Source organism: Apiospora hydei, assembly GCF_038363865.1.
Source record: "Apiospora hydei strain CBS 114990 chromosome Unknown utg000005l_segment0_segment0, whole genome shotgun sequence".
NCBI classification, from domain to species: Eukaryota; Fungi; Ascomycota; class Sordariomycetes; order Amphisphaeriales; family Apiosporaceae; genus Apiospora; species Apiospora hydei.
In genome coordinates, this window is record NW_027117364.1 from 2,623,673 (window position 1) to 2,637,375 (window position 13,703).

Below are 13,703 nucleotides of genomic sequence, written 5' to 3' on the forward strand. Positions count from 1 at the left end.
CGTGACGAAATCATCTCCAACTGACACCCAACACCCCTTATCATCGCTGTTATATTACAACTGATTTCTTATCAGCTTGTATGGGTCAATCTTGCAATGCATAATAAATTTGGTGTTTGCTAGGTCACAAAGTTCCGGTCACTTTTTTGGCCGGTTGAGGTCGGGTTCCCACTCGACCAACATCACATTGAATACAGCAAGCATGGAATACACCGACCGAGTACCGACTTTAGCGCCCTGTCAAAGTGGCCCCCCTGCCAGGCAAACAGCAAGGGTATGGGGAGTTTTCAATATACCTAAAGTAGGTAGTGCATTAAACTGGCAGGGACCACCGAAAGGGGCCGTCACCTAACATACTTAACATATTTCTACGGCGTCAAGTCTATCATCGCATTCTTCTTGCATGTCCGTGCTGTTACGATTCTGTCCTCGTACACCTGCCATTCAACATGACCATGCCTCTCTCCTTCGTCCCTATTGAGGCTGAACGGGACGGCTTTGCGTGGTGGCTCGGATCCGCATCTGGCCGGGGTCGGTAGGTCGGGAAGGGGAAAAAAGGCTGGTCGAGTTGGAGGGGTCCCTGAAGATCTCGATCCCGCGAGCTAAAGGAGGAGCGCAAAAGCGAGATGACGTGACGCAGCAGCACAAGCGCGACCGAAACCACCTGAGAAACAGTCGCAAAGTCCAAACGGCCAAGCCTAGCTGCCTGGCAGCCTGGCAGCCTAGCAAGCCTAGCCCTTTTAAAGCTTCCCTGCTTTATCAGGGTCCTTCTTTCGACCTTGGCTCCCCTGGCTTGTGGAATGCCTACGACCTCGACAGAATGAAGAAGAAGCCACCCAAGGTGGGCCGACTGACCCGGGGCAGACGGGGTAAGCAGCAGCAGGGCAGGTTTGTTGGCGGGAAAGAGGATTGAAACACATGACTGTCCAATGGCGCCAAAGGGGGACTGAACTACCTCGCTGGGTCCCGTCGGTTTCCCTCGTATTATTGTTTTGGTGATTATCACCTGGGGTCGCACCAGCGAACCCGCCCGTCTACTTGCATGATAGATTTATGCAGGGCTGGCAGGCGCCTGGCGGTCTATCAAATTTTTTTTCTCTTTCCCTTTGGTCTCCTTCGGTCTTTAATGGGTCATTGGCCGATTCATGACCTTGGCCATATGTGTCCGCGTGTAAGTGGGGACTAGATGCTTCCCGACGATATTATATATCATCCTTCCACACCACGGCTGCCGCTGCCTGGGAGGAGGGGAGGGCAGCATACTCTTTGTAATTCAACAATCGGTTCCAAGAAGGAAACGCTTCTTCTGTGTCGTGGAAGGAACTGGAGTGATTCTCGAACCCAATGTCAGAGCCATAAGGAAGCCTCGAATTGCTTTGCGAGTGATCAGCGCTGTTACTAGACAGCCAGGAAGCCTCGTTCCGGACTCTCTTCGCTAAAGCCAGGGCGAAGAGACTCTACGAGGGCGAAGAGGTGCATTCAACCAGACGACTGATTATATTGGTCGAGAGACGAACTGGATAACTTGCGCTCTGCTGTGGTGAACGCCCATCGACTAGATACGGCCACAATACAGTCCATATATACATCCCGCACTGCTCCAGCAAGCACCCATCACTTATACATACACACACACACGTATTTGTACATAACCAACCATCATAACTCGCTGAAACCACACGCAAAGCAAAGCGACCCGGCCTAGACACTCACTACGACGATCACCACCGCCAGTTCTACCTATACCACGACACAAGCCCCATGTGCAAGGAGCTCTACCAGCGCTGGAACGGCTGCGACTGCTGGGGGTTCCTGCGCTGCGACCCGTGCCCGCGCCTGTTCAAGGGGTGCTTCGGCCCCGGCGGCGACGAGGACAAGCACGTCGTCGTGTGGAACGACGGCATGTGCAACGAGTGCTGGGAGCGGCTGCTCATCGAAGCGCGCGAGGAGGCCGAGGCGGCCAAGGAGCGCGACGAAAACAACAACCGCAGCCACGCGGGCCGGCGAGCTAATAAACGCGGGCGCGAGGCCGCTGAGGCCGAAGAGCTCGCGGCCGCTTCGGCTTCTTCTGCGTCTGGAAGGAGCTGGTCGAGGAGCGATTCCGCTGGCACGCCGTCGAGTAATGGGACTGGGTTCTGGTGATGGAAATCATGAGTTATTGACGAGAATACGGATGGCGGACTGTGCGTGGTATTGAGGGGAGACCCGCACGGGTATACAAAAAAACAAAAAAAACCAACGTTTTGATGGGATATACCATACGACGACGGATTATAATAGGTTGCTGGATGGCCAACCCGGAAGGATTAAGGTTCCTATATAAATAGATGTCTCTTGGGGGCCAGTGATGACCTTAACAGCCACTAGGAGAATTACAGTCCTATAAAAAGAGGGTATCAACGTCTTGTTCATATCGATCGTGACCTGTGCTTCGAAACCCTAGACGCTTCAGATTGGTCCGAGTCCTCGTCTGTATTGGGCGGCCTAGTCCGCCGTCGCTGGAACTGCTGGGTAGCACTTCTCGTGTGAGCGCGCTCAAAGTCGCTAAACACGGCCTGGAACTCGCCCCGGCCCAGCCTTCGCACGGCCTCGACGGCTTCTTCGTTTGCCCTGTTCCCTATACCCGACGGTTCCCCTTCTCCCCTGATATCTTCCCGGTGTTGCTCTTCTTCTTCTTCTTCTTCTTCTCCCGCCATCTCGGACAGTGCCGCCGCCGTCTGCTGAGCCAATAATGTTTCCCAACGCTTCATATTGTTCCCGAGGAATATCGACTTGGGCGGATCCCGCGTTAACCTGATTTCTTCTCCGTCCTCGGCGAAGCTATGACGCTCGATGGCCTCGTCGGCCGCTGATGGCGATATCTCTTGTCGTTCGCGTTTCGGGCTGACGTAGATAGCCCCCCTGCGGCCTAGCGAAGGCTTCGGCGCATGCGTTTGCGCGTAGAAGTTCTTCGCGAGATTTTTCTCGCTTCGCGGCTCTCGCTCGTCCACCTCGCAGCTCGGGGCTGGTGTCGAAACATGTTGTTCTTGTTGTTGTTGCTGCTGCTGCTTTTCAGGGGTGTCCAAGAACAGTGGTGACGGCTGTCCGAGTCATGGTACCCCAAGGGGCCATAGCAATTCTTTTGGTGGATTCCGAGACCCGGGCCCCGGGCCACGCTGAGGTTGAATTCCGGCGGTTCGATAACGGAGTTGCTGTTGGTCGTAGAAAGATCCCCTCGCCGCTTGTCGAAGGGGGTCCCGAACGGAGACTCTCCGCCCCTGGCGGCTTCAAAGGAAGAAGCTTGGTAGCTTGGGCTGTCCGATCCCCAGCATACCTGGCGGAAAGACGGGCCCGTTAAGCCAGGGGAGTCGCTACCATTGTGTTGCCGGTTCGGAGTCTGTTGCTGCGAAGGAACGGTATCGTTGTCCTTGGCCTTCTGCTGCTGCCCGCTGCCGGCCGCAGTAGGTATTGCTAAAGGTGTTACCGCCTTGGATTGTCGTTTCTTGCCGAACGACTTGAAGAATTCCATATTGGTCAAGATGGCATCCGCGCTCCTTCTGTATGGTCCTTCATAGCCCCAACTCCTGCAATATGAGTACCTTGAGAGCCTGTCTATTTGGCCATCGCTGTAGGCTGGCTAGCTGGCTGTCCTATCGTTTTCCGATGCCAAAAGTTCTGTAGATAAGAACTTTTAGGTCGCATACTAATATATTGAGGCTGAATCCGGTGCCGGTCTGATTACTACTCATGGTGACTATGGCTTTTTCTGTCAAACTGTATTTGAGGGACTTTGAGAATGAGTATAATTGTGAGCAATTATCCACTCTAGACATACTATTGACAAGACACCAACTCTTCCCTAACCCTACTTGGACTCATTCCCTCGAATGTACTGTAGTTATTTGTGTACAAAGGTTCAGAATTAAATACAAAGGGCGTACCAAGTACAGCGAGAAGTTTCCCAAGGAAAATTCTACACTTAGAAAAGAGTATGCCGACTAACTCACGATGGCACTGCGTAACCTTTAAAAACTCACAAAAGCATGGATTTCAGTGAGTGCTTTAGCCGGGAATCTTCATACATCAAACTGGATCTCATTAATTTGTCATGTCAACTATCTATGTGGTGCAAAACTCCCACTCCAACTCCTAACGAGGTGCTCATATTACATAGAACGTGATAGATGGTGTGCTCGATCAAGGCTGGCGCCTTTCACACGACAATTCACCCCCTCTCTTCTATTCTTCACTAGTCTCCTCTCCCTTCTCGTCGTCTGCATCCTGCCCCGGGACCCATATCATTATGTTGTCGCCCTCCCGTTTCATGCCCTCTGTCGGGATAATTTTCAGAACCTTTTGGAAGTACTTATCCCGAACCACAATCTGCGGCTTGATCCAGCTGCCGCCCTCGACCACCGGCATCAGCCGGTAAGTCACGGTGCGGCGCGCCACAGGGAGTACGTTGAGCGAAGTCGTCTTAGCGCCGCTGAAGGCGAACTCGTCTGACGGCTCCATGGTGAGGCCGAAGGTGAGGAAGTGCGACGAAGGGTTCTCAATGGTGATGTCGAGAATGATGATCTGCGGGGACGCCGATGAGAAGGACGGCGTAGCGGGCGTGGTCGATTTCGGTGATGAGGGGGATGAGGCCACCGAGTAGTAGACCGAGGCCAAGACTCGCGGCTCGGCCACGGTGACGTAAAAGGGGTCGAGGAGGAAGGTGGTGGCGTTTGGGGTCGAGGCCGGGTCGGCCGATGTGCGCCGCCATCTGATCATGAACTCCAAGTCGGCCGTTGACGGATTCCGGTCATCTAGGCTCAGCTTCTGCGCTACGAGATCGAAGCGTGCTTCCTCCATCGTTTTCGGTGCCATCAGGATCCCATCGTCTGGTAGAGTTTGGTTTTTAGAGGCGGAGCATACGACGCCTCCTTGAGTACCTTTGACTTGCAGGTTAAGGTCGACAACGCGTAGGTCCTCCGTTGCAAAGGAACCGAACCGTGTGACTAGACACCACTTTTGTGCCAGGCCACGGGGGCGGCTGAAGCTACCATCACTATCATCCAACTCCCTTACAGCCTCATAGTAAAAAACGCTAGGCCATGGCTCGCTGTGCAGTCGAGGTACCAGGTCATAACTCGCTTCAAACGGGTTGACTATGTTCAGCTGGAAAGCCACGATCTGGACAATATGGGTGCCGGGGTCAGTGACAAGGGTATACCATGCCTTGATCGTAAGATCGTAAGCTGTGGGTCGGTTGATAGGATCGATGACCACAGTGGCCTTTGCGGACTTGGATGCCTCGATCTTACCGATTGTTAGACCGTCAAGTTTGGCCTCTTCACCTTCGCCCGCACTGCTCTTGTCTTCTGACCCGTCTTCAGCGTGAGCTTTGAAGTGCGGTACATCCTGTCCATAAAGATGTACATCGAGCTTGGTATTGGCATCCACATCTTCTTCGTTGATAAGTTGGACTTCGATGTGAATGGGCTCACCCGCGTAATATTGCTTGAGAACGTTCACGAACTTGACTTCCATCTTTGGCGGTCGCGGCAAGACCTTGATGCTAAGCGGGTTGGTCCTTGTGACTCTCCTCTTCGCAGGCGCGACATACCACAAACCAGTCGAATTGTCCTCTCGCAGTTTCATAGTGTAGTTGAGCGTGAACGCTCCAGGGGCCAGCTTGACACGCACAGACGTAGCTTTGCCCTCGCCAGCTTCGCGAAGAGGGACGTCCACCTCAAACACTCGTGTCTGGCCTGCCGCTATGGTGAGATCATCATGGCCCTTGAGCACCATAATGTGGGGGGCCGATGGAGCTTCTTCCGAATCGTCATCGGGCAAAGTAGCGACATCCAGCTTGGTTTCCGTCAAGGACGGAGAGGTCACAACCATTGCTCTTGGCTCCGAACTCAACTGCTTTGAACTTGATTCATGCTCCAGATGCAGCGCTCGCAAGCTGCCTTCAAATTCGACATGGATTTCATCGAGGACAACTGGAGCGCTACCAGAAATTGCTTTGGAGGTGATAGCAAGCTGGGCGGGGCAGGTCTGGCCAGCTCTGCCTTCGCCGTGCTTGAATATAAACGAGGATTTGAGAAACGAGGTAATAGCATCGTCGTTTAATGAGACTTCAGGAGTTTCCTCAACTTCCACACCTTCAAGTGATCTGTTTATATCATATTGCCATTGGGGCCGCCGGTTGTACTCTGAAGATACCGTTAGCAACTCAACTTCATATGCAAGAGGACCAAGGAGGAAACACACGTGAATTCATTAGTTCCCAGTCAATAGCGATTACCAGATCTGCTTGGCCGGCATGAGCGGCTGCCTTTCTTAATATCCAGCTGAGTGCCTCGGTGAGGTTCCACCAGTTTTCTGATCGAAACGACATGACCCGCCACACCGGTGTGAGGAATTCCAGCAATTGTTTCCAGGCTTTAATACGCTCTAGCTCTATTGAACTTTCGAGTGCCACTTCCATAGCGAGACGCTTTTGCTTTCTCCTTTGAAATTCGCCAATAGCGAGATTGAGGTGCGTTATTGCTTTCTGTGCGTGATCCGTCCCCTGCCCATCAAGGGGATATTCTTCATATGGTTCTGGGCACATATATGTGTCATAAGAGTTGTAGGTGTTCACGACCATTTTTGACGCAACGGTCGGGTCTGGTGGCTTCCGGGCATCCTCTGGGATAGAGTATGCCAATTTCCTTCGGTCGAGCGTATGCCGAGCGGCAATACGATACCAATATCCTGGATGGTGCAACATCTCCCAAGGCTGGAGTCTTTCGGCCGCCAAAGCCTTTTCAGGAGCCCGGAAAAGATTAAGGCTGGATGGTTCGAGTTCTGGAAACTCGGCCTTCTCAACCAGTCGGGCCATGACTTCTGCCCATCGCGATTCCCAAGCTTGCCAGCCATAGTTTTGCGTACCACGACCCCTTTGGTCCAAGAAATCCGACAACTTATACCGATGGGCCTGCCATCTTCGGACTGCAGCAGTGCTTTGTCCGGTCCAGAAGAGGCACCGCAGGATGCGAACAGCAATCACATCAGCGAGCAAGCGACCGTCATTGAACCTCGGACTCCAGCTAGGCACCATTTCGAGCACATCGGTCCCAAAGAGGGACTCGTAGGCTTGCTCGTATGAGCGAAGAGCGGCTTCCATATCCTGACGAAACTCGGCAAACACGGCTGCTTTGAAGTCATATCGGACATTCCAGCCCTGGAGGGATAGAGTATGTGACGTGCCACTGGTGGGAGGTATGGTGGGCTGGGGTGCAACGCCCCGTCCCCTCTTCTTCCTAGTACGACGGCCGAGATCGCGGTAGTATTCGGTTGCTTGCGTAAAGACCGAACTCAGAACACTGTCTGCAGCCATCTCCAGCTCAGCCTCCGATCGTTTCGTAGGAAGAACAAACAGAGATGTTTTCGGATCCAAACCAGTACTTCGTCTGATATTCTCAAGTCTTTCCTGGAAGGGCTCCATGGCGCCGGGGGCCTGGTCGCTGAGGATGACCACGGCCAGGCGGCACTTGTGGCCTGACTGGCTAAGGGCATGCTTGACAGCATTGATGTCCGTCTTCAAGCGATTATCATGTAGAGTGGCCAGCGAGGGATCCGTTGTCAGGCTGTAGAAGCACAAACATATGCTTGGGATAAGCTCCTGGTGTTTCGCGAGCCATCTAGCATCTATAAGACCGTCCGGGTACAACGTCGAGCCGGGGCTGAGCGGAGAGAAGGGTGAGTGCAAGACGGGGGGCGATAGAGGGACTTCGTAGTCATCCGGTAGACGTGCGCGTCGCGGCGGGAGGAGAAATTCCTAGTGGCTGATTAGGTTCTCGAGCTCTGAGGCGGGACGGAAGGCTTCATATATGTGACATACCCTGCCGATCGTCTTGATCTTGAACCTGTACTTCTTGGTGGTTTCGGTCGGGTTCCATGGCCAGCTGGTCGCATCTGCCTCCTGAATGTAGTGCAATATCGCCTTGGCCTCGCGACCGTCTATGGGAGGTAGCTCTGACCGTATCAGAATGCCTTGCTCCTTCAAGTCTGGGTCGGCGAGCAAGGGTTTCGTTGCACCAGTGCCCAGCCCCGATACAACCAGCAGCGGGGCATTGTGATCGAGACTCCCGGCGGGATAGTCATCCATTGCTTCACTGTTTTCTTGTCGCGCGGCGCATGGAAGTACTGCCGGTCATGGCGGGATGGAAGGGTTTGAGGAGCGTCGGGGAGAGGTGGTCACGGAGGCGGTTCAACATTCGGCTTGCATCTCGAATTGGCGTTTTCAGGTAACAGCCCCAAGACTTACCTACATGCACTTTAATTGCTAACGACCTGCCTAGGCACTATCCAATACCATTGCAGTCACCAATGAACACAGCAATGTACAGCCAACATACATATATCTCAAGCACAGATCCAAATCTCAGTACCTTTCCAACACGCAGAAAGTCACACTGCTAAGTTTTATTATTATTCGACGACATTACCTCCCAAGTTACAAGGAAAATAGGTCGGGGTCTCGGCGGACGCAGCGACCGTGATTCAGGGCAGCCGGGAGCTGTAGCCTGTACCCCTCTGAACCGGACTCTAAAGTTTCCCTGGGAGCCTCTTCTAGCACTGTAGCACGTCGAATTGAAGGCCGCGAAGTCGGGGGACGGGTGTTTGGACAATTATGGGGCGGCTCACCCTTATCCTTTTATCCGCACGCTCTCACTCGAGGATAAGGCGGCCATGTCTGACAGTGGCCCAGTGCTGGCCTGCAGCTCCCATGCGCCTACAGACAGGTACCTTTTTCCCGGGCTCGACGCGCAAAGAAGCGGGAGAGGCACAGTAAACCCATTTGATCATCGGCATTAGCAGCACAGCGCAGCGCAGCCTTGTTCCCAGCCTATTACGAAAGTCTGCCACCACCCTCTCTCCCGCCTCAGATCGTCTCTCGTTCACCCTCCAAATGCCTTTCAATCCGCTCCTGTTGACTTCGAAAGAAAGGCTGCTTCTTATACATTGATGCATATTCTCTCTCTGCCAGACTTGCCTCGTTCAAATTAACACCATCCCCCACCCTGTTTCCTCTCAGCAGCTCCGAAAACCCGCTGCTTCTTTCTTCCTTTCCTAGCCGACGAGAAAACCAGGGCGTTGCGGCGACCGAACCCTTCTTCACCACCACCGAACCACGACTCTGTCGAGCTTCTATTCCAAGTCGACGGGCTTCCTATTACTCTTGCGACCCCATCCATTCGACGGCTATTATACAAACTGGCCCCAGCGTAGCTGTCTTGTCCAACTAGCGATCCGATTGTGTACCGCGGTATCGGCCGCATCACTGGTTACCATGGCCTCCTCCCAGCAGGTTCTCTTTGCCGAGACCGTCATAGCAATGAAGAAGGCGATCAAGCGGAAAGCATATGGTAAGGAACTCGCCGATTAATGCCTTCGACGCCAGTCGGTAGCTAATGCGCTCGGTGCCCTGCAGAATCCGACTCAGACGAAGAAATTGACCACCATGGCAACCGAGGCCAGAAGTTGAAGAAACGAGCTAGATTTGTTCACGAAGGCCAACTCGCGCCCCCATCCGGCCCTGAAGTTTACAGAGAGGTAAGTACTTGTCAGGAGTGTCTCGTCCTCGCATGCCTCTAATCGTAGACCTGCAGATTGTCAACCATGGCGGCTACGAAAGGGCAATCATTAACCGAAATCCACCCTTGGTCGACGAAGAAGGCTACGAACCTGAAAGTGACGACGAAGATTACGAAGAGCGAATGCAAGAAATAATGGCCTCGGCATTTCAATTCAATCCTTATGCCAGCGTAAGGCTAGAAAGTTCGTCGACCTGAACCCTCTCGCGTAACCAGCGCGTCGCTAACGTTGGCCCTTCACACAGCTATACTCGCACCTCTAACCTCAGTGACCGATCTCTCTTCACACCCAACACTCGCTCGCCCTTACACCTCTAAGACGTTAACCGATCTCACGGCGCAAGCCTGCAACATAATGCACAAGGAAAATGCAGCGCTTTGGAAAGTGAAACATCTCCTTACCAAACTCACTGGCGACCATGTTTGGGTTCCTTGCGAGCTCATGATTGGGCCCAACGATCTCGACATGTATCGCAACGACTACCTCTCCAATGGCATGTCTAAAGCTTCGGCATCTTCCGAAAGCGCTCAGTTGATGCTGGAAAGGGCACTAGGCGGGGCAAGCACAAATGGCCAGCCTTCGGTCGATGGAGAGACACCGTCCGCGAACAAGGACGGCATGGGCTCGCGTAACGACGAAAGTGACGCCGATCCCGATACCTCAATGATAGATGCGGATGTTCCTCTCAATACCAAAACCAACGGTAATCAGGCCACCGGCGACAATGGCGACAATGGCGACAATGGCGACAATGGCGACAATGGCGACAATGCGAAAAGGCCGCCAGAAAACGACGAAGAGACTCGGCCGCCTACAGGTACTTCTCAACAAGGCGAAGATGGGGGCTCAAGGCTGGAGTCGAAGCTGGCAGATGCTCGAGGCGGACCTGCGACAAATGGTGATTCCAGTAATGGCAACCTTCTTCAAAAGGCTTTGCTCAATGGCAAAGATGTGAACCGTATGGCCGAAAGTACGACTTCGACGACGTCGGACGGGCTTGATGAGATGTTTATCCATCCGATATTCATTGCGCCGCGTTCGGCTCACCCTGATCGAGACCTGGGCATACCGGAGGCTGAGGCGGACGATGTGCGGCGTCTGCTGCAGCTATGGGTACAGAAGCAGGAAGAAGTTTGCCGCGGCGCAAAGCGATTATATGAAGGCCTACTCCGGGCCGATAGGCTTAGGAAAACCGTTTTCCAGTGGTCGAAATATGAGGCACACTCAGGCCCCAACCGCGACATGTCGGACGGCGAGGATTGGTATGACAAAGAAGAGTGGGGTCTCGATGAAGACCTTAAGAAGGGCCAAGACGAGGAGGAGGAAGATACAACACAAACAACCAAGAAGACGAGAACACGAAGGTAACCTTGGTGACTGTGCGATGTTATTGTTTATTAGGGTGCATGATGGATACGTACTTTGCTCTTTTATATTTGTTTGTTTGGCTGGGCATGGCGAATTGGCGAGCAAAATACCCGGGATTTCCCTTTTCAGAGATCCCATCAGCATATTAGAAATCGATGAATTCTGAGATGATATCTTTCGAAGACTTCTTTCTGAACTGGGATGGGGAGCATCAGCCTTGTTCGTTGCCCCCGTTGTTTCTGGACTCTTTTTGCAGGTCTTGGTCCTCTCTCTCGCGCTGCGAGATATGGATAACACTGCAGACTGGATGAGTGATGTATGCCGAAGCCACCGGGTTACCAGCCATGTTTCGGGCAAGTTAACCGATGTAAGCCTTGGTAGCGAGGTAGCGAGGGGTTATTACAGGCTATTGGAGGAGGGGTGGTGAATGCGGAATGACGCTATGGAGCTCCTGCCGGGCAACAAAGGACAAGCTCGGCTTTCCACACTCACATGAGAGAACAAGCCAAGCCAACAGTCCTACCTATCTGTTCCTTTGGAAAACGTACCTTCTTCACCCTGCAGTCTTTGAGAGGCGACATAAACTGCACCGTGACAGATATTAGTGAAGGATTCACCTTTTAGTCGACAACAGTTTGCGACGATGGCGCCTTTCGCGATTGAGCCAGCCCAGCTGGTGGACTTCAGCCAGCGGAGTCTCCTTAGTACGTCATAAGCTCCGGAGCCCGTTTCGTTCAGCAATGGAGCTGCCCAGTCTGCTGGGTCTAGTAGTATACTGACACGCACATTCTCTCAGTCTCGGCCTGTGCTATTGCATTCAACCCTTTGTTTTGGAAGTAAGTGTAGATAGGTGTCACACCTACGTTCGTGATCTGTGAGTATGCAGTAGACACTAACGCGGGCGGCTGCCCTGTCTTTCCAGCATCGTGGCCCGGAGGGAATACCGCACCCGATTCCTGACCAAAGCGTTTGGCGGCAACGGCCAGACCGCATGCTACGCCCTCGCCGCCACCATCTTCTCGCTGGGCCTGTTCCGCGACCTCCTGTACGAGCGCGCGCTGCGGGCGCAGCCGTCGCACCCGCTGCTGGAGGAGCCCGCGGTCAAGTGGTTCGCGTACGGCCTGGTGGCGACGGGCAACGTGCTCGTGCTCAGCTCGACCTGGGCGCTGGGCATCACGGGCACCTTCCTGGGCGACTACTTCGGCATCCTCATGGACGCCATGGTCACGGGCTTCCCCTTCAGCGTCACCGACGCCCCCATGTACTGGGGCTCCACCTGCAGCTTCCTCGGCACCGCGCTGCTCTACGGCAAGCCGGCCGGCATCCTCCTCACCGCCTGGGTCTACGTCGTCTACAAGGTCGCCCTCGCCTACGAGAACCCCTTCACTGCCGAGATCTACGCCAAGCGGGAGCGGCAGCGGGCCGTCGCCGGCAAGGGCGAGGTCAAGAAGACGCGGTAAGCCAGGCCAGCTCTGCAAAAAGTACCTTCGGTCTTCTATAAAGATACTCATTGTGTGCGTTGGTCCGGTTTGTGAATCACGAGCTCGTGCTCGGGCGTGAGCGGGCGCTGCTGGTGATACAAGACAAGGCAACGCAAGGCAAAGGGCGTGGAATAGATTAGCACGCAACAGTGGCTAGAAGCATACAAGTTCGGCGGTAAATCGTGGGGAACAACGAATATTCACTTTCGGACGGTGTTTTACTTTTGGGGGCAAACTTGCGATAGTACAGTTGCGCTTGGGGAGCTTCACCGAGGATTACTCGCTCCAACAGTATGTATGCAGCGATGAATAGTGTTGCGGTCAGACGGAAAATAATCATGAATCGTAGTTCAACTCTCACAAGTTGCTTTGGATACGGAACGGGGACTGTGATAGGCTCGATCATACAATTCCGATGTCGCTTCGATAACCAGGTGATGTTAAAGGGGCGTGACTTGGCGAAAGAGCCATGGCTGGCTGCTTGACTTTGCCCGACTGCCTGCCGGTCTTCGATCCTTTGGCTTTCTGGATGTGCTGATATACACTCAGAAGACTAACACGTACTTACTGTGGGTATATTGGTCCTTGTAGCTTTAACAAAGCATCCATTGTTTTTTTCTTTAGTTTTTGGCTCTATTGGAGATATAAGAGCAACCTCGGTCCGGAGACTCTTCGCTGCTTGTTATCGTCGCGTGATGGGAAGGGACGGTGGACGCCCTGTTATACGCGTTCACACACGAACTTACGGGAGAAACCGTAGCCAGGGCTGCAGACTTGCAGACTCCGGGGTAGTGGGGGTCCCTTAGCGGCTGAAAGGCCAAAAGGCCTGTAATACAGACTCGGGAGTCTTTGAGAGCCAAGCCGAGCGCCGGGGCCCTGTCCAAGAAAGATCCAGCAACGAATCATACATTTCGGATGACACCCAGTTTTCTTAGTAAAGCTTGAGTGCTGATATACATATACGGCATCTCATCGCGATCGAGAGTTTGTTATTCATCCCTTTTTTTGTTGCTTCACTTCCATCTGTTGTATACTGCCGTTGCATACAGGTTGCTGCTTCTTTGTGGATTTAATTAGAAAGAAACCGGTACTGAAAACCACGTCAATGCGACGCTGAGATACAAATTTCTCTCAAGCTAAATAAGTAAAGAGCCAATTTACACAGCAACCAGAAAGGAGTCGGCTTGGCACACCCGTACCCGTACCCACACACAGAAAGGCGCAATCCGCGTGGTATATATC

The 13,703-nt window shown here is 53.3% G+C and overlaps 5 protein-coding genes across 5 annotated transcripts; 3 read left to right on the forward strand and 2 right to left on the reverse strand.

Moving 5' to 3' along the window:
• Positions 1 to 449: 449 nt before the first annotated feature.
• Positions 450 to 2,142, forward strand: PG997_006269 (uncharacterized protein; the record flags this gene model as incomplete). Its single annotated transcript, XM_066810584.1, has 3 exons — positions 450 to 535; positions 676 to 869; positions 1,688 to 2,142. The coding sequence occupies 3 exons, from the start codon at positions 450 to 452 to the stop codon at positions 2,140 to 2,142; spliced, it is 735 nt and encodes a 244-aa protein (XP_066669507.1).
• Positions 2,143 to 2,408: 266 nt separating this feature from the next.
• Positions 2,409 to 3,508, reverse strand: PG997_006270 (uncharacterized protein; the record flags this gene model as incomplete). The annotated part of the gene is made up of 2 exons (XM_066810585.1): positions 2,409 to 2,901; positions 3,018 to 3,508. 2 exons carry the CDS (start codon positions 3,506 to 3,508, stop codon positions 2,409 to 2,411), a joined length of 984 nt encoding a protein of 327 aa, XP_066669508.1.
• Positions 3,509 to 4,218: 710 nt separating this feature from the next.
• On the reverse strand, positions 4,219 to 8,122 carry PG997_006271 (uncharacterized protein; the record flags this gene model as incomplete). Its single annotated transcript, XM_066810586.1, has 3 exons — positions 4,219 to 6,180; positions 6,239 to 7,792; positions 7,856 to 8,122. 3 exons carry the CDS (start codon positions 8,120 to 8,122, stop codon positions 4,219 to 4,221), a joined length of 3,783 nt encoding a protein of 1,260 aa, XP_066669509.1.
• Positions 8,123 to 10,053: 1,931 nt separating this feature from the next.
• Positions 10,054 to 10,980, forward strand: PG997_006272 (uncharacterized protein; the record flags this gene model as incomplete). Its single annotated transcript, XM_066810587.1, has 1 exon — positions 10,054 to 10,980. One exon carries the CDS (start codon positions 10,054 to 10,056, stop codon positions 10,978 to 10,980), a length of 927 nt encoding a protein of 308 aa, XP_066669510.1.
• Positions 10,981 to 11,623: 643 nt separating this feature from the next.
• Positions 11,624 to 12,440, forward strand: PG997_006273 (phospholipid methyltransferase; the record flags this gene model as incomplete). Its single annotated transcript, XM_066810588.1, has 2 exons — positions 11,624 to 11,684; positions 11,947 to 12,440. The coding sequence occupies 2 exons, from the start codon at positions 11,624 to 11,626 to the stop codon at positions 12,438 to 12,440; spliced, it is 555 nt and encodes a 184-aa protein (XP_066669511.1).
• Positions 12,441 to 13,703: the final 1,263 nt, after the last annotated feature.